We start from the raw sequence: 25,426 nt of genomic DNA, 5'->3' as shown, positions 1-25,426 counted from the left end.
CGGCTTTAAAATCCCAAATAAGTAAAAGCATGTTCACCAAATGCTTTTAAAATAAAGTAGACATGTTATAGATATGAATTAATAAATAATGAATGTAGTATTACTATTTTCCTTATTGGCAGAGACTTTCAAATGTAGAGAATGCGCTTTTTTTTTTACATTTTTAACAACATTTTGGAGTTATTCACAAAAAAATTCTAAAGCTATCAACTCAAATTTACCACTAACATAAAGTAGAATATGTAACAAAAAAAACAATCTTGGAATCAGAAGGATTGGTAAAAGCATTCCCAAGTTATTGATGAATAAAGTGACACAGGTCATATTCATAAAATTTGCCTTGGTCCTGAAAGGGTTAAAGGACAACTTCGGCCAAAAGTATTTTTTAATATGTTATTACTTATGGAAAGTTAGACAAATTCCTAATGTACATTAAAGAGGATGTACCATCTTCAATGTGACACAGGGATAGAACGGCGCCGTCACTGGCAAGCCGGTGCCACGGTCCGTTTTTCAATCTGCAGCCCGGTTCCCGTGTACGCCGCCATTCTATCCACGGGTATCGGGCTGGAGCTGAAGCACAGGAGGCGGGCCGGCCCGCCCCCAGTGGGCGGAATCCCCCGACCCTGTATGACACAGCTCCATTGATTCTAACGGAGCTGCGTCATAGAGGGGAGGGAATCCCCTCCCACTGAAGGCGGGCCAGCCCACCTCCTGTGCTTCAGCCCCGGCCCAGTAACCGTGGATAGAATGGCGGCGCACACGGGAACCGGGCCGCAGATCGAAAAACAGACCGCGGGACCGGCTTGCCCATGACGGCGCCATTCTATCCCTGTGAAGGATTAAAGAGGATGTACCTGATGTTTGGTGAGGGGGATCTCCCTGGTACTACTCTTCCCATCATCTGCTCATACTATGAGCAGATGATGGGAGGAGGAGTAGTGTCTATTTGTCCCACTTCACCAAGCAGGGAGGGAGGAGGTAGTTAGATGCACTGGCACCTCTCTCCCTCCCTTTCTCCCCAAATTATTCCATAAACCAGCAGAGGGGAACCTCAGGCCCGCGGGCCGCATCCAGCCCCTGGGGCTTCTCTATGCGGCCCGTGGCTCCCCTGTGATGTGCGCCGCTGTGGTGAGGCAGGAGCCGGCATACACAGCATCTTCCTGTCTCTTTGACAGCTGCCAGACACAGGCGGATGCTGCGAGTGCCGTCCCCTTACCCACCAGAGCGGCGCACATCTTCCTTCTCCTGCACGCCACGTGCGATTACATCATTTCATTGCGCGCCTGCAGGAGAAGACAGGCACAGCCCGCGCCTGCAGGAGAAGACAGGCACAGCCTAGAGGAGAGAGAAGAGGACCTGGGCAGCGTGGGAGCGGACGTGAGTGGGATGTTTTTATGCTTTTTTTTAATTTGGGACATGCACTGGGGGTTAACTAGGCTACCAGGGACCTGACTGGGGGGGTTAACTAGGCTACCAGGGACCTGACTGGTGGGGGAGGGGAGGGGGGTTAACTAGGCTACCAGGGACCTGACTGGGGGGTGGGGGGGTTAACTAGGCTACCAGGGACCTGACTGGGGGGGGGGTTAACTAGGCTACCAGGGACCTGACTGGGGGGGTTAACTAGGCTACCAGGGACATCACTGGGGACTGTAACTACAATAGCAGGGGCACAAGGGGAACAATACTTTGCCTTGCCACGGGTGCTGCAAACCCACGCTACTAACTGCCGCGCACGGTACTCGGCCCTTGAATGATTTTATTAATGCCTGACTGGCCCTTGACATGGAAAAGGTTCCCCATCCCTGACACAAACATAGTCCATCAATAAAGTGTAGTTTTTACATTACATCTTCCATATACTTGAACATATACTGCGCCCTCTGCTGGACACTCCATAGGAATTACACCTGATTCGTGACATCACGGTTTTTGAGAGCATATGAATACTCCATGATCTACTAAATTAAGGGATATAGCCCTATATGTGCATTTCCCATAATTAATGTACATTAGGAATTTGTCTAACTTTCCATAAGAAAAAACATTAAAAAATACTTTTGGCTGAACTTCTCCATTAACAGTATAAACTGAATTGGCTGGACAACAGAGGAGGGATGGGATCACCTCACATCATGATCTGTTGGGTGTGCATGAGAACTGGAGATGAGAAACACTGGATAAGATGATGTAGTGAAGCAAGATGGGGGAAATAAGATGATGATACTGGTTTGTCCAGGTTGACTTTTAGGAAGCAGGAGGAGAAGAAGGAAGATATAGCTGATGGACTCTCTGCAAGCCTGGACAGCAGAGAGGGGTAGTTGTGAGGTCATCAGCAGAGAAGTGGTACCTGAAGCCATGGGATTCTAATCTACCCTAGGCCATCTGTATAGACAAAGAAGACTAGAGGACCCATGACCAACACTGAGTGGGGCGGTCTTCTGGGCCGCCCATAGTATCATATGGTGCGAAGTGCGCCGGGAACCTGTCACCCCTGGACGGCTCCCGAACCCACCCTACCCCTGGATACGGCCCCTATACTCATGCCATCCTTCCGGTCCTGCTGAGATACAGCTGGCCGCTCATCTGCATGGACGACCATTTCTCCGCGGCATCAGGAGCGGGACCGGAAGCATGGCATAAATATAGGGGCCGTATCCAGGGGTAGGGTGGGTTTGGGAGCCGTCCAGGGGTGACAGGATCAGGCTGCATGGGGACTATTGTGGGAGGGCTGACTACTGCATGGGCACGATTGTGGGAGGGCTGGCTACTACATGGGCACTATTGTGGGAGGGCTGACTACTACATGGGCACTATTGTGGGAGGGCTGGCTACTACATGGGCACTATTGTGAGAGGGCTGGCTACTACATGGGCACTATTGTGGGAGGGCTGGCTACTACATGGGCACTATTGTGGGAGGGCTGGCTACTACATGAGCACTATTGTGGGAGGGCTGGCTACTACATGAGCACTATTGTGGGAGGGCTGGCTACTACATGGGCACTATTGTGGGAGGGCTGACTACTGCATGGGCACTATTGTGGGAGGGCTGGCTACTACATGGGCACTATTGTAGGAGGGCTGGCTACTACATGGGGCACTATTGTGGGAGGGCTGGCTACTACATGGGGCACTATTGTGGGAGGGCTGGCTACTACATGGGACACTATTGTGGGAGGAGTGGCTACTACATGGGACACTATTGTGGGAGGAGTGGCTACTACATGGGACACTATTGTGGGAGGAGTGGCTACTACATGGGCACTATTGTGGGAGGGCTGGCTACTACATGGGCACTATTGTGGGAGGGCTGGCTACTACATGGGCACTATTGTGGGAGGGCTGGCTACTACATGGGCACTATTGTGGGAGGGCTGGCTACTACATGGGACACTATTGTGAGAGGGCTGGCTACTACATGGGACACTATTGTGAAAGGGCTGGCTACTACATGGGGATGACTATTTTGGGAGGGCTGGCTAGTGCATGGGGACTATTGTGGGAGGGCTGACTACTACATGGGCACTATTGTGGGAGGGCTGGCTACTACATGGGACACTATTGTGGGAGGGCTGGCTACTACATGGGACACTATTGTGGGAGGGCTGGCTACTACATGGGACACTATTGTGGGAGGGCTGGCTACTACATGGGCACTATTGTGGGAGGGCTGGCTACTACATGGGACACTATTGTGGGAGGGCTGGCTACTACATGGGACACTATTGTGAAAGGGCTGGCTACTACATGGGGATGACTATTTTGGGAGGGCTGGCTAGTGCATGGGGACTATTGTGGGAGGGCTGACTACTACATGGGCACTATTGTGGGAGGGCTGGCTACTGCATGGGAACTATTGTGGGAGGGCTGGCTACTACATGGGCACTATTGTGAGAGGGCTGGCTACTGCATAGGCACTATTGTGGGAGGGCTGGCTACTGCATGGGGACTATCGTGGGAGGGCTGGCTACTACATGGGCACTATTGTGGGAGGGCTGGCTACTACATGGGCACTATTGTGGGAGGGCTGACTACTACATGGGCACTTTTGTGGGAGGGCTGGCTACTACATGGGCACTTTTGTGGGAGGGCTGGCTACTACATGGGCACTATTGTGGGAGGGCTGACTACTACATGGGCACTTTTGTGGGAGGGCTGACTACTACATGGGCACTTTTGTGGGAGGGCTGGCTACTGCATGGGAACTATTGTGGGAGGGCTGGCTACTACATGGGACACTATTGTGAGAGGGCTGGCTACTACATGGGCACTATTGTGGGAGGGCTGGCTACTGCATGGGGACTATTGTGAGAGGGCTGACTACTGCATGGGGCACTATTGTTGGAGACTGGCTACTACATGGGGCACTATAGTGCTAGACTGGCTACTACATGGGGTACTATAGTGCTAAACTGGCTACTACATGGGGTACTATTGTGGGAAGGCTGGCTACTACATGGGACACTATTGTACTAGGCTGGCTACTACATGGGGCACTATTGTGGGAGGGCTGGCTACTACATGGGGACGACTATTGTGGGGATTTACCATATCATTTATCGTAGTGCAAAGTGCTTGGTGACGCACGCCGCTCTGACAGTGCCAGGAACGCTGCGCGCCGCTCTGACAGTGCCAGGAACGCTGTTTGTGCTCCAATGAATATCAAGGTTGGCCCGCGGGTTTGTCCAAGTTTTTAATTTTGGCCCATTTGAGTTTGACACCCCTGTTGTAGAAATAGGGGATAATTAAAGGAGAAGGCCGGCCATTTTTAAAATTCGGAGAAAAATTGGGAGGAAATTCAGGAGAAAAATTGATCACAAGTCCAGGCTTACCTCTCCCCGTGCCTGCGGTGACCGGTCAGACCGGCCTTGGGATCCCCAGCACTTACCCGGCTGATGGATTGGCCGCTAAGCCAGTAAGTGATTGGGGGTGGTCGCAGTCCCTGCATAACAGCATGCACAGAAACCCTGGTAACATAAATCCCCCATCACTGTGCACTCCTCCTCCTCCTCCTCCTTCTCCTCATACTTCCCTCTCAGGCGCGCTCAGCTCTGCAATGAACTTCACCTTCCCAGTTCCCGCCCATGCAGCAGAATCACGTGACTCGAGCGCGTCACGTGAGCTGGTGACGTCACCCGGGCCCTTGACGACTGGAGTAGTTAGCCTTTCCCTTAGTGACAGGAGGCGGCAGAGGCCGTGGTGTCAGGGTGCGGTTGCCTAGGAGACGACAGTACAACATGGCGCCCTGACTGCAGCTCTCTGCTCTCCTGAGGTGACTGAGCGCGACTGAGAGAAGAAGAGGAAGACATGACAGAGCCGGCCCCGAGTGTGAGAGCCTCCTCCGTGTGACCGGCCACCATGAATAGTAAGTGTCATAGCCTGCGGGCTGTGCGCTAAGCAAAAAGTCGCAGGAATTAAGCGTTAAGCGTAACTATTATTATTTAAATCTTATATTCTCCAGCCTGATCCTATAACATTAGTGTCTATTATAATTCACCTCCTTGGGGCTGACGGGTGGCGCATAAGAAGCCAGTCACGTGATCGGTTCATAGAGGGCGCAAAAGCTCCTAGAAAGGTGAAGTCACATGACCCGGTCACGTGACTGAGCCATGCTTCTATGACACAGGTGTCAAACTCAGGCCCTCTAGCTGTTATAAAACTACAAATGTGCCCAGGCATGATGGGAATTGTAGTTTTTCAACAGACCCCCCTGTATCTATGACAGGGATGGGGAACCTTCCGCCCTCCAGCTGTTGCAAAACTACAATTCCCATCATGCCTGGGGAGCTAAAGCTTTGGCTGTCCAGGCATGATGGGAATTGTAGTTTTGCAACAGCTGGAGAGCTAGAGGTTAGGTTGGGGCTCTATGATGACTTTGGTCATGTGATCTTACACATAAGGACATGTCGTGCGACAACAAAACACTTTGTGCAACCTGCGACTTTATTACGGTTGCGATTTGGTTGTAAAAAAAACACATAGAAGTCGTCTGCAGGTTATATTGGTTACATGCGACTTGCATGGAGGTCAATGGCGGCTGTTGGGGGCGACCCAAAATCTATCAAAGATTGTCACGTCACACGTCACAATGCTAAGCCATCACACAGCAAATGACTATAATGTTGGTGCAAATAGGAAATTCATGGCGCTCGCAAATTCTCCGCAATTTCTTTTATTCCTTGAACGGAAGAATTTTTTTTTTCCTTTGCACAGGACCTGTTAAAAAAAAACTTTTCCGTTCATGGAATAAATGAAATCACAGGGAATTTCTGCTTTGCATGTATGGATAATTATATGTAGATCTCTGTAATGTCTATTTTTTGTCTATGTATGTGCCCCCAGAATTGTAAAGTGCTGCGGAATCTGTTGGCGCTATACAAATAAAAATTATTATTATTATTATTTGCATGATTGTCTGAAGATCGCCAAGTATTCTATTCACGTACCCCGCACCATTGTGGAGTGCCGATCAATAGCTAAAATATTGACTATCCTCTGAGTGACCCTCTACCAAAAAAAAATAATAATTAAAATTTATTTGTGTCAGGCTACCAAAGTCGCTCTATAGCCCTAACCTTATGTAAGTTAATGCGACACATGCAACGTACTGCGACATAACAGTAGCAAAAAAAAAAAAAAACAACAAGATTTTATGGTCTCATACAAGATTTTATGTTGCATACAACATAGCCACCATTACTTCTGTAAGTTGCCTGCGATTGTAAGGCTGGGTTCACACTCCATTTTTGCATTCCTTTTTTTTTTTTTTTTTTTTTTAAAAAAAAACGGATGGAAAAAATGGATGCATTTGTGTGCATCTGTTTTGATCCATTTTTCCATTGACTTCCATTGTTAAAAAAAAAAAAAAAAAAACGGAACTAAACAAATCTGTTTTTTTTTTTTAACAAACACTAAAGTAGGATCAGCTACGTTTTGATCTGTTTTCTTTTTTTTTTTTTTTTTTTATTCTTTATTTATCAAATTTTTTAATAAGAAAATCAGCCAGGCGGTTACAAACCGCAGACAAACAAGGATAAACTGCACATCAACGTATAATATTGTAGCAACCGCTGAAAGCCAACAAACATCAGCAAAGAAATAACAAACGCCACAAACCAGGTGCAGCTCTTAAACCATTTTTAGTTGTAAAAAGAGAAGAAGTAGAGAGAAGCGAAGAGGAGAAAGAGGGAAAAGAAGGGGAAGAGGAAGATAAGAAGAAAGAGAAAAAAAAGAGAAGAGAGAAGAGAGAATAAGGCTCAGGACTCCCGGACCGCACACTAAAGCCCTCAGATGGTTAAAAGCTGCTTGTAGTCGGGGGAACTCTCAAAGACAGTCCAAGCCATCCAGGCAGAGGACGAAGGGAGGAGAAAGGGAGGACGAAAATCATCCGGGGGTGAGACCAGAAGGGAATAGAATACTGAGAGGGAATGGCGCAATGGGTCAGACCCCAAGCAGATTGTCTCAAAAGAAGTAAGGGGGCGGGCGAACCCTGACGGCGTTAGAAGAGCCCCCAAAAAGTGCGATAATTGTCGTGCTCGCCAGGCACCAAGACTAATCGGGTCCCGCACCTCCAAAAGTTCCTGAGCTGTAAGCCACCTATCATTGTGAAGAAAATCCTGTGCTCTGTATTTCCCTGCAGTCCACCATGACCGGAATGGTCCTGACAGCCCTGGGTCAAACTGAGGGTTCCCCAAAACCGGAAAGAGCGGAGAAGGTCTAGGGGAAACATCCGCTCTAGGGAACACTCGTTGGCAGGTAGTTAAGGTTGGGCCTATAGAGGGATGCCGAGACAAATTCCCCTGGTGCGCAGGGTGGATCCAGGGGAGAGACGTGAGAGGCACTGGGGTGAAGGTTTGTTCCAAGCGGACCCACTGCTTAAGACCGGCATGACGGTGCCAATCCAGTACTCTCTGCAACACAGAGGCCTCATAATAAGCCCTAACATTCGGTAGCCCTATGCCACCCCTATGCTTCGGTATGAACAGAAGAGTGCGTGAGATTCTGGGCGCCTTTCCTGCCCAAATAAACTTGGTCACGTCCTTGGAGATAAGGCGAAAGAATTGGTTAGGAAGTTTAATTGGGAGGGTCTGCAGAAGATATAGGAGTCTGGGCAGCACATTCATTTTATAAATGGAACATCTACCGAACCTTTAGACCACCTAGCTAGGTCCCCATGGAGTGTCTTATACAAAGTTAGAAAGTTACAGGCATACAATTCTGAAAGATCCCTGGTGATCCAAACTCCGAGATATCTAATAGCAGAGGAAGACCAGCGGAAGGAGGAGGAGTCTGCTAGGGAAGATTGTAGGGAGGACGGGAGCGAGACATTAAGGGCCCTATTCCACCGGACGATTATCGTTCAGATTATCGTTAAATCGTTCAAATCTAAACGATAATCGTTCGGTTGAAATGCAGTTAACGATTAACGACCGAACAAGAAATAGTTGATCACTTTATAAGACCTGGACCTATTTTTATCGTTGCTCGTTTGTAAAACGTTCGCAAATCGTTCACATTGAATAAGACATTGTTCGGTCGTTCGCAATAGATACGAACGCAATAGCGAAGAAAAACGATCGCAATTACGATCATAAGTAATGATTATCGTTCCATGGAATGAGTGAACGTTTTCAGGTCTTTCGCAATAGCGGTCGCTTGAGATCGTTAATCGTTAACGATTATGCAAATGATAATCGTCTGGTGGAATAGGGCCCTAAGAGCCTCCGACTTCTGGTAGTTAATTTTAAAGTTAGCAAGGTCAGAGAACGTCCCCAATTCCTCTAACAAATTAGGGAAAGAGGTCAGGGGTGTGGTAATAAAAAAGAAGGTGATGTTTTCTTTTTTTTTTTTTTATGGAAGTCAATAGAAAAAACGGATGCACACAAATGCATCCGTTTTTTTCATCCATTTTTTGCAAAAAAACAGCTTGCAAAAACTGTTGCAAAACTACAACTCCCACTATGTCTATACAGCCATAGGTTTTACTACAGCTGGAGGGCTACAGGTCAGAGACCACTGTAATACATGGCATTGCTACCCAGGACCTCATAAAAGAAGAGAAGGATTTTGTTCCCTGCTATAGACTAGTTTCTCTCCATCTTAGTAGAAACTACTATACCCAGCATGTCCTCATACTAACAGTTGTACTTTCTACAATGGCTGCAGAGCCGCAGGCTGTAGATCGCCGCTGTACACAATTTATACGTTATAATTTTCTTTCCAGGATATAAAACCATTCAGAAAATCGGGGAGGGGACGTTTTCAGAAGTTGTCAAGACGCAAAGTTTAAAAGATGGACAATACTACGCCTGCAAGAAGATGAAGCAGCTGTATAAGAGGTGCGTGTGTCTGGACTCACATGGTCACATAATAGGCTATATACCAGATCCACATAATCCGGCATCAATACAAGTGCTGGATTATCAAATGTTCTGTTCTGGTGATACTTTATAGATTGGTAGGGGTCTGACGGCTGGGACCACCAGAATTGGTAGAACAGAGGACCTCATCAGCCAACTTGTATGGAGCAGGTATAAGGCTTGTGCACTGCTGATCCATCTGAATTCTATATAAGTGATGGAAATAACAGCCTGGGGGTAGCAGGGGGTCCCAGCTATCAGACCCCCACTGATCAAACAATCATAATGGATAAGGAATAGATGTGTTTGGCCAAAATGGGGATGTGTTGATGGTGACTACCGTACAAAAGGCTGATTTGACATTAGACAGCTGCATTCATTGGTGTAGGCCACTCAGTATCACAAAACCATTCACAATAGCAGGAAGGTAGTATAAGTAAAGACATGTTTAGGCTTTTTTTTTTTGGGGGGGGGGGGGGGACAAACTATTGATGACCTTTCCTTAGGATGGATTTTGTTGCAAAGAGACAGCATCCAAAAATAGATGAAAAAAAGTGCAGGTTTATTGCAACACACCCAAATAAAGTGCTATATCAAGTGATATCGATGCTTTACTGCCGGCCAACACGTAGCACTTTATTTGGGTGTGTTGCAAGAAACTTTTTTTCATCTTCTATATTAGGAGACTGTTTCTTTGCTATATGAACACATGCTACATGAACCGTGTGGTCAGTAGGAAACACCACTGAAACTTGCATCCTACCTTGCCAGAACTGTGTGCTGCTAGACCATCCCTTTTTTTCTTGGCTATCCTTATGCTGCATTTACAACAAACGATTATCGTGCGAATTTGCACGATAACGATCGAATTCGAACGATAATCGTACGTGTAAACGCAGTGAACGATCAAGCAACGAGCGAGAAATCATTCATTTTGATCTTACAACATGTTCTAAAATCGTCGTTCTTTTTTCGGAAAAAATTCGCAAATTGTTCCGTGTAAACAGTTGTTCACCGATTTTTCCTATGTACGAGATAGGCTTAAGCGATCGCAAAACGAATTTTCGTACGATATATCGTTCCGTCTAAACACTGATCTTTATAAAAAAAAATAGTTACTTCAAAATCGTTAATCATGCGATCGGCGAATTATCGCTCTGTGTAACCGCAGCATTAGGATGGGCCATTAATACCAAATAATGGGGAGCTGACACCCAGCACCCCCCACCAGTCAGCTTTTTGCCAGAGCTGCAGCACAGTCATACATAGTGACACAGGGTAGGAAGCAGACAGCCCTGTACATTGTGTAGTGATGGTGCTGGGTTACCACAGCTCAGTTCTCAGCTTAGTTGCAGATAAAGCCTGCCTTGGCCATCTGGGAAGGGAGAGGAGGGGGAGACGGAGAGAAAAGCTCACACACAGATTTTTGTGTCTTCAGCAGAAAGCAGCAGTTCAGAACTGGGGGAATGAGACTGAATAGATAATAACAAGTATGGAAGGAACTGTTAGTCTCAAGTCACACCATGGGCAGCAACATAAGAAAAGTTACGTTTGGGTGAAATACCCCGTTACGGGGGTTATCTGGCTTTAAGCATTTTTTTAACATATTGCTGCTGGTGCTTATAAAACAATAAACATCCTATGCTTACCTCTCCGCGCTCCCTCGTCTCATGAGTGACAGCCCGCTCAGCCAGTCACTGACTGAGACTGGATTTGCCAACATGTCTGTATTACCCACATCCAGTATTCCTTGGTGACAATTGCCGCTACGCTGACCGACCTCATCTTGACTGCGATGAAAACACGTTTGCTACAGTGTTCTCTGACATCATATAGTTGTCATTCAGTAGAACAGTGATGCAAATTTTTGTCATGCATAGTGATCAGCCACACAATACTCTATTACAGGTCACTTACACCTACGATATTCATGTTCTCCATTGTGATGTGTCATACCTCACTATGGCCAGCAGGTGGCAGTGTCTCCCATACAGGTTCATAGGCCGATGATTAGTAAACAAGTGTGATTTTATCTGCGCAGGGAGGCTAGATGTCTGGTATAAAAATTCTGATAATACATCCCTTGGGCTCATGCACACACTTGTATTAGGTTCTAAAACACAATGCCTATAGGCTGCTTGGGACCCATGCTTTACCTTGTTCCTCTGATTTCCCACAGAGTTTTGTACCCTCTATGTGTTATTGTATGGAGGTGTTCTACATGATGGCTACCATAGGGTGGCACACTGTGTCTGTGGACCTTGTATGCTGCCATACAGGTTTTGTGCATGACCCTTGTGTCTGACTCTTACTTTGCATTGCAGATATAATGTGCAGAAAGGCAAGGAAAAAAGTATGTGGTGACAATATAGAAACTGGGCAGGAAGTTTTTACCCCAGTAGTCGCAGTATTCTGCAGTTAAAAGGGTTAAACGTCCTCTTCTGCATTCTCATCCAAAGTTCGGAATCCTGCCAGTTTCCTGATATCAGAGAGCAATGCATTGTGGGATCCCAGATGATCATTACACAATTAGGCCGGGTCCACACACACACTGCAGAATTTTTCCCTCGCTCTAGGTTCTGCCAGAAATCTGCGGTGAAGCTTTTGTGATATATCCATGCAGATGTTGCTGTGGACTTACCAGATTTTGCACCTACTGCATTGGCAGCTATTGAATCCTTGACCACACCAAAGGATCCACAGCAACATCATATTTCTGCTTTTAAAAAAATTGCATCATGTAGATGAAACGTATGAAATCTCATACACTTGCCGGCTACTGTGATCCACTTTGATTTTTACTAAAAAAAATCTTGTGTACATTTAGGCTGGGTTCACACTACATATATTTCAGTCAGTATTGTGGTCCTCATATTGCAACCAAAACCAGGAGTGGATTAAATACACAGAAAGGATCTGTTCACACAATGTTGAAATTGAGTGGATGGCCGCCATATAATGGCAAATATTTTCTGTTATTTTAAAACAACGGCTGTTATATTGAAATAATGGCCGTTATTTACTGTTATATGGCGGCCATCCACTCAATTTCATCATTGTGTGGACAGATCCTTTCTGTGTTTTTAATCCACTCCTGGTCTTGGTTGCAATATGAGGACCACAATACTGACTGAAATGTACGTAATGTGAACCCAGCCTTAGCCTAAAGTCTTATGTCTGATGGTGGTTGGCAAGTAAATGTAGTTTCCAAATGCAACCAACCGGAAGGGTGCTGTAGATCCATTTCTAAGCTTTCATCTCCCTAAAGTCCTAGTCAGTGGTCTAGAAGAATACACCTCTCCTCCTGTTCTAGTGAGTGTTATAGGCCGTTCCTGTCTTGTTGGTGAACTCTTAGCTGCTTGTTCTTCTAATAATAATACAGAGTGTTTTTCTCTAGCATTGAACAGGTTAACAATGTGCGAGAGATTCAGGCCCTGCGGAGACTCAGCCCACACCCCAATATCCTCATGCTGCACGAAGTCCTCTAGTAAGTGTTTATGGTGCATCCTGTGATCCTTATATGAAGTACAGATAGTGTGTATGTATATATATATATATATATATATATATATATATATATATATATATATATATATATATATATATATATATAGTAATACAGTGTGTGTGTAACAGAGTGAGGACCTGAGGGACTACGTATCAGGGTGGTTTGGTGCTCTCCCCACTAGGAGGCAACCCTTGGCAATAGGCTTCCTTCTCTGGAGAGAGGGATATCTGGCTATTCACGTGTTTTGAGACTCGTAACTGAGGCTCCACGGACCCCTTTTTTGCATATATATATATATATATATATATATATATATATATATATATATATATATATACACACACAGTAATATGCAGAATATCTATCGATCTATCAAAAAACAATATATTAGAAAGGTTCAGAACTTTTCCTCATTCAGCGATGAAACTTTATGTCCCTTTAATCTCCCTGTTCCTTATATATTCTTTTTTCTTGCAGCGACAGAAAATCCGGATGCCTGGCCCTGATCTGTGAACTGATGGACATGAACATCTACGAGTTAATCAGAGGTAAGTATGTGACCCGATACAGGGGGCCTCTGAAATTAAAGGGCTTATCCAGCGCTACAAAAACATGTCCACTTTCTTCCAGAGACAGCCCCACTCTTGTCTCCAGCTTGGGAGCTTGGGAGGGGTTTTGCTGTTCAGTTCCATTGAAATAAATGGAGCTTAATTGCAAACGGCACGTGAACTGGAGTCGTGTTGTCTCGGAAAGAAAGTGGCCATGTTTTTGTAGCACTGGATAACCCCTTCAAGGGTAGCTTCACACATGGTGGATCGCATCAGATTTCACGCTGTGATTTCTCCAGCGAAATCCACTGCAATCCTGTGCCCTCTCATTTGCTATGGGTTCACATACTCGCAGCAGATTTTTCATTCTGCTGCGAGTATGTAAAGTGCTTTTGCTTGCTTCTCAGGCTGGTGCGCGGCCTGGTAATGTATTATTCGGGCAGCGATGGGTTAAGTGGGAAGGGGCTTTACATACTCATAGCAGAATGAAAAATCCGCTTCAAGTATGTAAACCAATGGGAAATGACAGGACACTGGATCACTTTGGAACTCGCAGCGTAAAATCCACTGCAGATCCTGTACGTGTGAAGCTACCCTAAAGGAGAAGTCTGGCCAATTGGCCGCAGGCAGGGAGAACATAATAATAAGCTCTACTTCCTGCCTCAGCGATATATACATTTAGCCCACACAGAAATACCATTCTCAGGAATGTTCTAATGCCCCTATTCCACGGGTCGTTTAAAGGAGCAATATCGTTCGTATTCGGCCGCTACGAACGATATTCGTCCCGTGGAATAGAGTGCAACGATCAGCCGACATCGTTCATGTCGGCTGATCGTTGCAGTCGCTTGTTTTTCAACATGTTGAAAAACAAGCGACTGATATAGCAGCGATCTGCTGCCGTCGCTCCGTTGAATAGGCGCATCGGCAGCAGATGCTGCTATATCCTATGGGCTGCCCGGACGATCAGCGATCCCCCGGGCAGCCCCCCCCCCCCTCGCAGCTCCCCGCCGCCCCTCCCGCACTCACCCGCTCGCTGCAGCCGCGTTGAATAGCGGCGGAAGCGAGCGGGGAACGAGGAGCAAACGAGCGCTAATAGCGCTCGTTTTGCTCCTCCAAACGACTCGTGGAATAGGGGCATAAGGCTTCTAATCTGAGTCAAATACTGAACACTGACTGAAGGGAAAGCTTCCTCCAAAATGAGTTGTCAAGGAGCGATTTGCACATTCTTCTTTATAATCCGGGACACCCAAGGCTTTATTGTGTGTTTAGTTCCTTTATTATAAGGCCGCTTACACCTATATGTTGTAACACAAGCGGGGATTTGTTGCTGCGTGTTGTTGTTGAATAGGGATAGGATTTTCCGCAGTGAACAGCACTGTGTACATATTTACTCTCAGGCTCTTTGATGTGTGTTACATCATTGTCCGCAATACCCAGTGGCTGCTTGTACATTCTGAATGGAGTTTGTTTACATTGGGGGTGTCAGGGGGCTTCTTAAAAGTGATTTCTATATACTATACTGTGGCCATCTAATAACCCAGCATTATTTATGGTTTACAGAGATAGAAATTGACTATTTTTTGGCCCACATCTATCAGAGAGGATAGGGGGGTCACCTAATGATAAACACGACGCCGTAAAGATCCTACAGGCAGGGAAAGGAGAAAGATGGCACCCCCAATGTGATCCCTTACAAACTACTATGTGACCAGCAGGGATCAGCCATTCAATATATAACACTGGAAAACCCTTTTAGGCTATACTCCCAGTTTAGGAACATAGTGGGGAAAGGCGGCCGTCTTGTTATATAGACGGCCGCTAATAATGATCATGAAGTTAATTAGCGGATGTAACGAGAAGGCCACCTTTGCCCGAAATGTTCCCAAAGTAAGAACATAAAGAGAGGATAGAGGAGGGGGAACCGAACCCACCCCACTAACCAACCATGCAGGACCAAAAATCACAGAGTTTATATATCACGTATCTTTATTTGTATATATAAAAATATATCACGAAACAAAATTTAAAACATGTTTTTACATGGTAAAGGAACTGACACATGAACAGATCCCCAGAACAATGGTGGTGATAGAAAATATAGAACAGTAAATGTACAAAATACAGAGATAATAAGTTAATTTACTCAAACGGAGCACTGGGCATTGGGCATGTAGCAAACAACATTAAAGCATAGTGCTTAGTAAAGTGCATACAAAGTGCTACCCATATGTCCTTAATGCAACGACCACCATACCACTCACCCGACGCGCGTTTCGGGTGAGTGGTATGGTGGTCGTTGCATTAAGGACATATGGGTAGCACTTTGTATGCACTTTACTAAGCACTATGCTTTAATGTTGTTTGCTACATGCCCAATGCCCAGTGCTCCGTTTGAGTAAATTAACTTATTATCTCTGTATTTTGTACATTTACTGTTCTATATTTTCTATCACCACCATTGTTCTGGGGATCTGTTCATGTGTCAGTTCCTTTACCATGTAAAAACATGTTTTAAATTTTGTTTCGTGATATATTTTTATATATACAAATAAAGATACGTGATATATAAACTCTGTGATTTTTGGTCCTGCATGGTTGGTTAGTGGGGTGGGTTCGGTTCCCCCTCCTCTATCCTCTCTTTTGGTTTAGACTTTGCAGCGTGCATAGGGACCCTGGGTTATACACCCATTGGATCATATATAGGTATACAAAGTAAGAACATAGCCAAGTGTACCTGTCACAAAGTCTGGACCCGAAGCAGCATGCGGTTTGGGTATCAATGGAGACAACCATGCTGGGTCAGTAATACCCACAACCCCAGTGGATGAGAATGTGGGTCACACTGTACCCACTTGGTGTAGTCATCTACATGGATACCGAACTTCCGACAGCCAATGGATTGCACACCAAGCCGGGTCCAGATGCCATGACAGATACACTTACATTGTACATCTCCAGAATATTTTTTTTCACACCACCATGCAGTTTGTTTTTGTGGCAGTTTTTCTTTTTCTTTTTTTTTTTTTTTTTTTTCTTTTTTTTAATACAAGCCAGAAATGGATGATAAATATAAGGACTTAAAATTCAGAACATCACGGATATCTATGTAGATTTTGACACATGCCAACAAGTGACGTCACTTTTTTCCAAGCTGAAAAATCTGTGATGCCGATGATTTCATTTTGGTGGAGCAGAGTGCGTCAGTGGCTGCTGTGGGGCTCTTCACCCCACCACCCGCATACAGACATGAAGGAGCTGCAGGCTTCTTTAAGACGTTGAGCTTAGCCTTTGTGCTTTTGCTCTCTCTTCCGCTCGGCTGGTGAGATTTACTTTCTCGCTCTCTGCCAACTTCCTGGTGCATTGTGTGCCACTCTGATTTTTATATTGCAGGGCGGGTTTTTTTCCACTGTGGTGGGTCCGGCAGCTTAGTATAATAGGAAGGTGCTCATTGCCGGGTGCGGTGCTGAATTGTCTCACATTTTATTTAGAGCCATGTTTTCAGCGGGCTGTCACTCTCCACTGCTTGTCATATACTTAATGTAATCCGTCTGACAGCGGAGAACCTGATGTGACTGGCTAATAGCGCTGCACCCAGCGCTTCCTATGCCTTCATCTCACCATCTACATTCACTATGATTGTTCTACATCTTCCATCCAGAGTCTCCTGGTTCATGCATTCCCTTTGCACAGAGTAGTTAGGGTGGGTTCACACTACGGAATTCTCGCGGATAATATCAGCGGAATTCCGCCGGCTGTCCGCGCGCCTTTCCGCCGGCTCCATAGACACCATTCTATGGGCCGGCGTATTCCGCTATCCACCGAAAGAAGGGACATGTCACTTCTTTTGGCAGATAGCGGAATACGTCGGCCTATAGAATGGTGTCTATGGAGGCGGCCGAAAGGCGGCTGGCCGTGCGCAGGGACAGGCAGCGGAATTCCGCGGATATTATCCGCAAGAATTCCATAGTGTGAACCCACCCTAACTGTCATCTATCTCTGTTCTTGCAGAAATGAGTAGTTGTAGTCCCATAGTTATTCTACTTCATATTACCCTCTAATTCCATGCCATACTGTCTGGAAACCTTTACTTCTCACTGCTTTTAGATGAGAAACAGCGCCACCCTTGTGGATGGGCTGCTTCTGGTATTGCAGCTCAGCTGTTATTACATCAATCAAGTTAAAGGGGTAGTTCACCAAGATTTTTTCTTTCTGGTGCCAGAAATTTGTAACTTACTTCTATTAAAAAATGTCAAGTCTTCCAGTACTTATCAGCTGCTGGATGTCCTGCAGGAAGTGGTTTTCTTTCCAGGCTGGCGAGCAGGAGAGGTTTTCTATGTTAATTTGTTACTGCTCTGGACAGTTCCCGACATGGATAGAGGTGGCAGCAGACAGCAATGTGTCAGACTGGAAAGAATACACCACTTCCTGCAGGACATAAAGCAGCTAATAAGTACTGGTAGACTGGAGGTTTTTTTTTTAATAGAAGTAAATTACAAATCTCTGGGACTCTCTGGTTTTGTGAACTACTGGGCACTCCCCATGGACAAGGGTGACGCTGTGTTTAATATAAAAGCAAATGGTGAAGCACACTACCAGTTTATGTCAATACATTTCCACCGTCTGGACTGCCAAAAGATAGATTTTACTTGACTAATAGATTGTAGCAAACTCTCAGGATGGGATTCGTGCTGCTGATGATATAGGAATATTTGTACTGGATGCCTTTTGTCTTAGTATTATCCTAGATGGGGGGTCTCAAGTGGGGTACTCTGTGATGTAGGGTGTATGGATAGGGGGTGTCTTCCTTACACTGAATTACCCTGTTTTCTTTGCAGAGAGAAGACAGCCCCTGCCGGAGACTAAGATCAGGAATTACATGTACCAGCTGTGTAAATCTCTGGAGCATATACACAGGTGGCTTAGCCCAGGCGGACGGAAGGGTTTATTGTCATGTGCTGTACTCTTTGTCCTCTCTGATGATCACATCCCTTATTGTATAACCTGAGTAACCTGTTAACCCTGCACTCCTCACACCTGCCTCTTCTAGCCTGAGGAAAAACATATGATCGTTCCCATCCCAGAGAAGTGGATACCTGTGGCTCTACAGCTGTTGTGAAAATAATAACTCCAAGCATGCCACAGGCTGCAAATGTGGCTCCAGATCCCCATGTCATCATCATTATGTATTGAAATGTTTCCGATCCATGTGAATTAGTGCTGAATATAACTTCCTATCCACTACAAAACATGTGTCAAACATGTGGCCCTCCAGCTGTTGCAAAACTACAATTCCCATCATGCTTGGACAGCCAAAGCTAAGCATAATGGGAATTGTAGTTTTGCAACAGCTGGAGAGCTGTATGTTTGACACCTGTGTTGTAAAGGATACCCATAGCTCCCATTGACCTGAATGATAAACCTGTTTTCCATAAGCCCCTGAACAGCAATGACAGCTATCTACAGGGAACTTCTTTGACCAAAGGTAGATACGTTTTTCTGCCATTTCATAATATATTTTCAATTTTTTTTTTTTCTTCTAAAATGGAACAGAAATGGAATTTTTCACCGTGATGTAAAACCAGAGAATATTCTAATAAAGGTAAGACATCTCTAATACATATGTATATGTGTTTAGTCTATCCTTCTAATTTACTCATCAGTCAGCTGTGACCATAAAGCAAGTGACAGGTGAAAGGAATAACATGGATTATCTTGGGTCAATGGATCAGTCAGTTCTTGAGGATGACGACTGACTTGCTGGACTGTTGAGGTTCACCAATGTTCTCCAAACCCGAATCCTTGGCATTTGACTCCTGACGGCTGGAGAAGTTGGATGATGCCCTAGTGCTGCAAGAAAAACATGAATGCAGCCTATGGCTGTATGCATGGTTTCCAGGATCCTAGGGCGGCATCCAACTTCTCCAGCCGTCAGGAGTGAAATGCCAAGGATTCGGGTTTGGAGAACATTGGTGAACCCAAACAGTCCAGCAAGTCCACTCAACACTACTTACTGTATAATCAGTATCTTATTGGTGGGCATAGTAGTAGATTTCAGTTTATGTGAATCTTATTTTTCTAGCAAGATGTCCTAAAACTCGCAGACTTTGGTTCGTGTCGTAGTGTTTTCTCCAAGCAGCCATACACGGAGTATATCTCTACCCGCTGGTATCGAGCCCCAGAATGTCTCCTGACAGACGGATACTACACTTACAAAATGGACCTGTGGAGCGCCGGCTGTGTTTTCTATGAAGTCTGCAGGTAAAGACACAGTAATCTCACATTGTGCTTCACAGTGACACATAGGACACCCCACATCTGCAAACTCTAGTCACATCAGCCCCTGGACCATGGTTGTGTTATAGTTCAGATGCCCCCTCATATAGAACATGTTATAGGGCATATTTGTAACACATGGTAAAACTTGTTACCCCTGTCAGTGTCATAGATGGGGAGTCCACAGCTGAGGACTCCCCTTTAGCTGGTAGATCCGGTGATACATCAATTAAACTTTTTTTTAGTATCACTAGGGAACTGGATCATGTGATTAGTCCTATAATACCTCTGTATAAAGGCACACTGTTTGACCCCGCCTCATGGCCTAATAGCTGTTCAGAAATAGAGGACCAGGGGAAGTAAATCCATGTTGACTGATTGGTACCCCACAATCACATCTCCAGGTACCCAATGGTCTGGCACCCTCTAATTGCTTAAATACTGACATCACTATGGAATACAGGGGTTTAAACAGCCAGATGGTGTTAGCACTAATCTTGCTGTCCCAGAAAAGGAAGATTAGGCAGGTGGGTTACAGGGGCGACAGTGATCTCCTTGCCTGCGGCTCTCCAGCTGCTCTCTGGTCATACTCGGCATTGTAGTGCCACAGGTTACAGAGCGCTGTGTTACTGGGATTTCAGCAAACGAGTTAGTATGTTAATGTTGGCATCAGTACGATACTGGGTCACAGTTCCTGACCTACCTTGTTCACCCTGGCAGAGTGTAACTCACTAAAGTGCATACTCCCTGGGCTCTTTAACCAGTGCTGGCCTTTGTACAGACAGCTTATGCCAGCACAGCGTATCAACCCTAGCATCAGCATTCCCATTTGTCTGTGTCAACAGAAACGCTCTCCCTGCAGAGAACTGTGAACACAAGCGTGACTACATTCCCCAGTAAAAATAACACCATAAATGGCAGCTGCTCACGCTCTGGATTTTTTTTTCAGCCTTCATCCTCTCTTCCCTGGCTTGAATGAACTAGACCAGATATCCAAAATCCATGACATCCTGGGCACACCAGCCTCGGCCGTGCTGCGGAAGTTTAAACAGTAAGAAACTTTTACCCTATAACCTGTGAGCTCCATATCTCACATCCCTTCCATTATTGAATACAATTAATGCACATTTGCCCTGTAGATCCGTACATAAATTTATAGGCAAGAATTGTATTTACCTGGGTCCCCTAATACATTCATATTCTTCAAGGGGTTAGAAAAACAGGGCCACTTTCTTCCAGAGACAACATGAATCTTGTCTCCAGTTCAGGTGCGGTTTGCAATTAAGCTCCATTCACTTCAATGAAACTGAATTGCAAAACTCCACCCAAACTGGAGACAAGAGTAGTGCTGTCTCTGGAGGAAAGTGGCCTTGTTTTTGTAGTGCTGGATAACCCCTTTCAGGTTATTAAAGCCATTAAAGGACAAGTCTGGCGATTTGAATTTTTTTTTTTTTTATCTGGCAGGGGCACCTGGGAACATTATAAACAATCACAACTCACCTTTCCATGTGCTGTTGCAGCACTAGACGCCAAAACCCAGTTTTGGACTGCCCGCTCAGCCAGTGACTGGGGTGGGACACCGCTGCAGTCGCTGATTGGCTAAGCGGGCAATCCATCAGCCGGGTTGGACATTTTCCCCAGGGGTCCCGGGGCCTATGATGCACGGGGAGAGGTAAGCACCTCTCATTATAATACAGTGCATATGAATGGGGTTTTGTTGACACCATCCACATGTAGCAGAAATGTTCCATATGGAAAAGGAGAAAGAAATATGCACCATTCCAACTGTAGATCTCCCCTCTTCCGTTTATAGAGGTGAATCTGTATGTATCACAATGATTATTTGCATAATGGATACCATTTGTACCTTTTTGACTTATTGTGCGTTTACACAGATTTATCTGACAGATCTTTGAAGCCAAAGCCAGGAACAGACTATAAACAGAGAAGAGGTCATAAAAGGAAAGACTGAGATTTCTCCTCTCTTCAAATCCATTCCTGGCTTTGGCTTCCAAAATCTGTCAGATAAATCTGCCTGTGTAAACGCACCATTAGGGTCCCTTTACACAGAAAGATTATTTTACAGATTATCTGCCAAAGATTTGAAGCCAAAGCCAGGAATGGATTTGAAAAGTCTTTTATGACCTGATCTCTGTTTATAGTCTGTTTCTGGCTTTGGCTTCAAATCTTTGGCAGATAATGTCAGATAATCTTTCTGTGTAAATGGACCCTTATACTGGGGGTCCATCAATTATAATAGGAACAATAGCACTGCTTGCATTACTATTTTTCCTGTCGGTTCTGCTGGGCCTGTCAACAGATTACGGTTACTTCCAATACAGTCACAGAATATGAACAGTATTGTGAGATTGGTTGCTAAGAGAGTCTTGTCTGACATGATATAGGAAGTGTATAATTTCATCCATAGCAACCAGTAAGACAGGAGTCGGCTAAGCCCTGGAATATCACTGTGCTGGCAGGAAAGGAATAAAAAATATTAATGTTTCTCATATACAGGTCAAGAGCTATGAATTTTGATTTTCCACCCAAGAAGGGGAGCGGGATCAGACAACTGTTACCTGGCATCTCACTTGATGGCATTGATCTGATCACCGCCATGTTGGAATACGATCCTGATGACAGGCTCAGTGCCGGTAAAACCCTCCAGCACCCCTATTTTGAAGAGCCCAGGTAGAGTATATTGGTGGATTAGTGTGTTCTGTCATTTCAGTACCTGTTGTAGTCTGACTCCTCTATTTTCAGGACATTAGAGAAGCATTCCCTACCTCGTAAGATAGGACTATCTGAGAAGTCCAACACTGCAGCCTCAATGAATTATCTCATGCGGATTGCAGGACAGGGGCGAAGGCAGGTAAATTTTTACCTTTTTGTATCACTATAAAATGGGCATGTCTTACGCCAAGATTATAACTACAGAATAGGGCACAAGTATCTGAGGTCTGACCACTTGTCACAAGAATGGAGGTCCATTGCCTCGAGTAATTATAGCAGCAGCACACATGCTTCACTCACTACTAGACGTCAACAATAGATTAATACAGTATCTCCAGCAGTCCTATAGCAAGTGAATGGAGCTGTGGTCAGGCGTGCACTCTGCCACTTCATTCACACTGAGGCTAAGGGACCTCTGTTTTATTAAATGATGGATGGGATCCCAGTAGTCAGATTCCCACTTATCAGATACTTAACTTCTATCCTGTGGATAGTTGATCCTTAGATGAGGTGAAGTCTTCCCCGGATGTTTTTTCCAAAACTTTGCTGGGGCAGTCTTTTGGCTAAAAAATTGTCTATGGATTCGCGTACAGTCCCTTGGCCACATCTCTGGTCTCTAATGCTCATTTCTTCAATCTTGTATGCACTGCAGTGATCCTAGATGGCACAGCACAATGACACGGTAGTGTGGAACGTGAAGCCAGGCTGGGTCACTGTATCTGTGCCGTCTAGGATCACTACGGCGCATGGGCAACTGAAGAAGTAAGCCTTGGAGACCAGAGATCTGGCCTGGGGATGCTACAAGAATTCAGGGGGTTCAGAATATCACCACAGAGGCAGTGTAGGCCTAGGCCCCAACTTATTGACACTACTAGTGAGAAATAAAAGATGATTTATTCACCCAAAAGACAGCACCAACAGAATTCTGGAAAATACATTCAAGGAGGACTTCACCTCATCTAAGGCACGGTACCAGTAGTTTGGAGGGGTTAGTCAGTGGGTACAGGTTCGATTGGGGCACCATTTCTTTCTCAAGAAATAGAAAAGGTTAACCAAGATTAACCCTTTCCTAATAGACTTATCTTTCCTTTGTGGGCTGTCCTGGTAGATCGCAGAGTACGGTGATGTCAGCATTGAGGGGCTCAGCTATGTCCTGTACCCAGAATGCATGCCCAATGAGATCCTATTAGGTTCACTCCACGCTTACGTTGATCTTACAGAGCACGGGGATGTGATTGTTCCCGTACACAGAAGACACATCGTGCCACTGGGCTTGCACCCAGCTGTCCCTCCCATCTACAGCTGATTGGCTGATATGGCGCTAGCTGGCCATTCATGGCCGTGATATCTTTTAGTCGTGATTGGCTGGAGCATAGATAGCCAACCAATAAGTAATCTCTGGCTATGAGGGAAACAACTAACTACAAGTGGTTTAAAATCAGGGGGTATATCTGGCTAAATATAAGTGAAAGTGGCCTCTATTGTTTTGTAAAGACAAATTATCCGGTAGCGTTTTACATGGACTGTCATCACTCTACTCATTCACAATTAGGGCTCACAATCCTAGTCTATATTTACCCATCCATCCATCCATCCAGACAGGACTACGTATGTGCACCCAAGGTGTGCTGTGTAAGGAAACAGCCAAGATGTTAACTGTTTTTTTTTTTCTTTTGGATGGTTATCAATCTTGGAAAACAATAGCAGAAATACATAGAGCTTAATGCATAATGCTGTATTATTGAATTCAATGTATACAATATGAGGACAAATTTTTGTGTACTGTCTGACAGCAAGCAGAGATCTTGAAAATAGTGACACAGTGATTGCAGTACACAGCCAATTGTGGGGGTCCCATTCACAATCATGTAAATGGACACAATCTTTTCAATACATTTGCAAGTCTAACTTTTATTTTTTAAGCAGGGCTTGAAGCCGCTACCAGAACTTGGTTTTCAGCACCATAGACCTACCTTCCCAATGGAGCTGCCAAAACTTAATGTACCAGGGGCCTCAAAGACTGTACCCTTCTCCACACTTAAGTTTCAGTCCGTTTTCCCTACTCCGGTAAATGGCGGAAAACTTCCCATCATCCCAAGCGTGAAGTATATAGACACCAAGGTAAAGTCAGTCTCTTCGGTTGTTTTGATTGTAGCATCGGTCAGGAATAACACAAGGCTGTAATCTTCTACTTCATGTGTTAACAGTTTGACATCCACCAGCATGGGAAGTCGATGATGAAGCCATATCACTTACCTTCCCTAGAGAGAAAAGGAGGAGGATTCTGAACTCAGTCTGTTAACCCAATGCAAACTGTGCCTTTAACTGCAAAGGAGAAGAAACACAAAGCAGTCGCTGTACCAGCCAAAATCCTTCCTCCCTGTGTTATCAGAGCCCTCCTCCCAGCACCGGGCCTGAGATTCAACTACATTTTAAACTCAAATTTGCACTTTACAAAAGGAGCAGATCTGAAAATTGTAATTCTCCACCAATCTTTGCCATCAGTGATTGTGTTACTAATACAGTAATTTTTTTTTATATTTTATAATAAATCTGAACATTATCATGACTACTGCTGTAGTTTGTGATGAGTAGAAAAAAAATAAAAAAATGTAAAGTTTAGACCTATGAATATGTAACCTTACTGGGCTGAACACTTATTCCCACATTCCGTGAAACACAGATGGAGAAGCCCTGTCGTGTAGTCTTTTCCTATGCGGCATGATGTTATCAATATCATGCCGGGAGCAGGAAAAGTGTTTGAATGTTGATGGAGTATTTAGACCGCGACCATCCAGGTATTTTTTGAAATTATAATGGTATATATATATATAAAACATACATATATAACATTCAAAGCTTTGATCTGTTGAGAGACACACCACCACCATCGATTGCTCTCATGTGGAGAAAATGGTCAGAGCCTTTTTTTTTTTTTTCCCCTAGTATGTCTATCTATGGATCCCCTCTTGCAGAGACAGAGAGAAAGGCTCAATTAAT

General features: G+C 45.0%; 1 protein-coding gene across 2 annotated transcripts; it reads left to right on the top strand.

Annotated features, from left to right (window-relative positions):
• Window positions 1-5,130: 5,130 nt before the first annotated feature.
• Window positions 5,131-24,995, top strand: MOK (MOK protein kinase). Of its 2 annotated transcripts, none has more exons than XM_069949450.1 (12): window positions 5,131-5,367; window positions 9,226-9,340; window positions 12,759-12,848; window positions 13,347-13,417; window positions 18,256-18,334; window positions 18,971-19,019; window positions 19,500-19,678; window positions 20,643-20,744; window positions 22,211-22,384; window positions 22,457-22,565; window positions 24,353-24,547; window positions 24,634-24,995. In XM_069949450.1, the coding sequence occupies exons 1-12, from the start codon at window positions 5,361-5,363 to the stop codon at window positions 24,712-24,714; spliced, it is 1,251 nt and encodes a 416-aa protein (XP_069805551.1). In that variant the 5' UTR covers window positions 5,131-5,360; the 3' UTR covers window positions 24,715-24,995. The 2 variants fall into 2 exon arrangements, with proteins under 2 accessions (XP_069805551.1, XP_069805550.1); XM_069949449.1 differs by having other exon boundaries at window positions 24,350-24,547.
• Window positions 24,996-25,426: the final 431 nt, after the last annotated feature.

The sequence above is a fragment of the Dendropsophus ebraccatus genome, chromosome 13, assembly GCF_027789765.1.
Source record: "Dendropsophus ebraccatus isolate aDenEbr1 chromosome 13, aDenEbr1.pat, whole genome shotgun sequence".
NCBI lineage: Eukaryota > Metazoa > Chordata > Amphibia > Anura > Hylidae > Dendropsophus > Dendropsophus ebraccatus.
The sequence above is the reverse complement of the archived record's forward strand: the minus strand, read 5'-3'. Positions and strand labels throughout refer to the sequence as shown.

What these genes read in the sequence shown, in the direction of transcription:
- MOK (XM_069949449.1), top strand. An exon ending in CCCTATTTTGAAGAGCCCAG is followed by an intron (nt 22,385 to 22,456) that starts GTAGAGTATATT and finishes CTCTATTTTCAG; the next exon opens with GACATTAGAGAAGCATTCCC. An exon ending in TGAAGTATATAGACACCAAG is followed by an intron (nt 24,548 to 24,633) that starts GTAAAGTCAGTC and finishes ATGTGTTAACAG; the next exon opens with TTTGACATCCACCAGCATGG.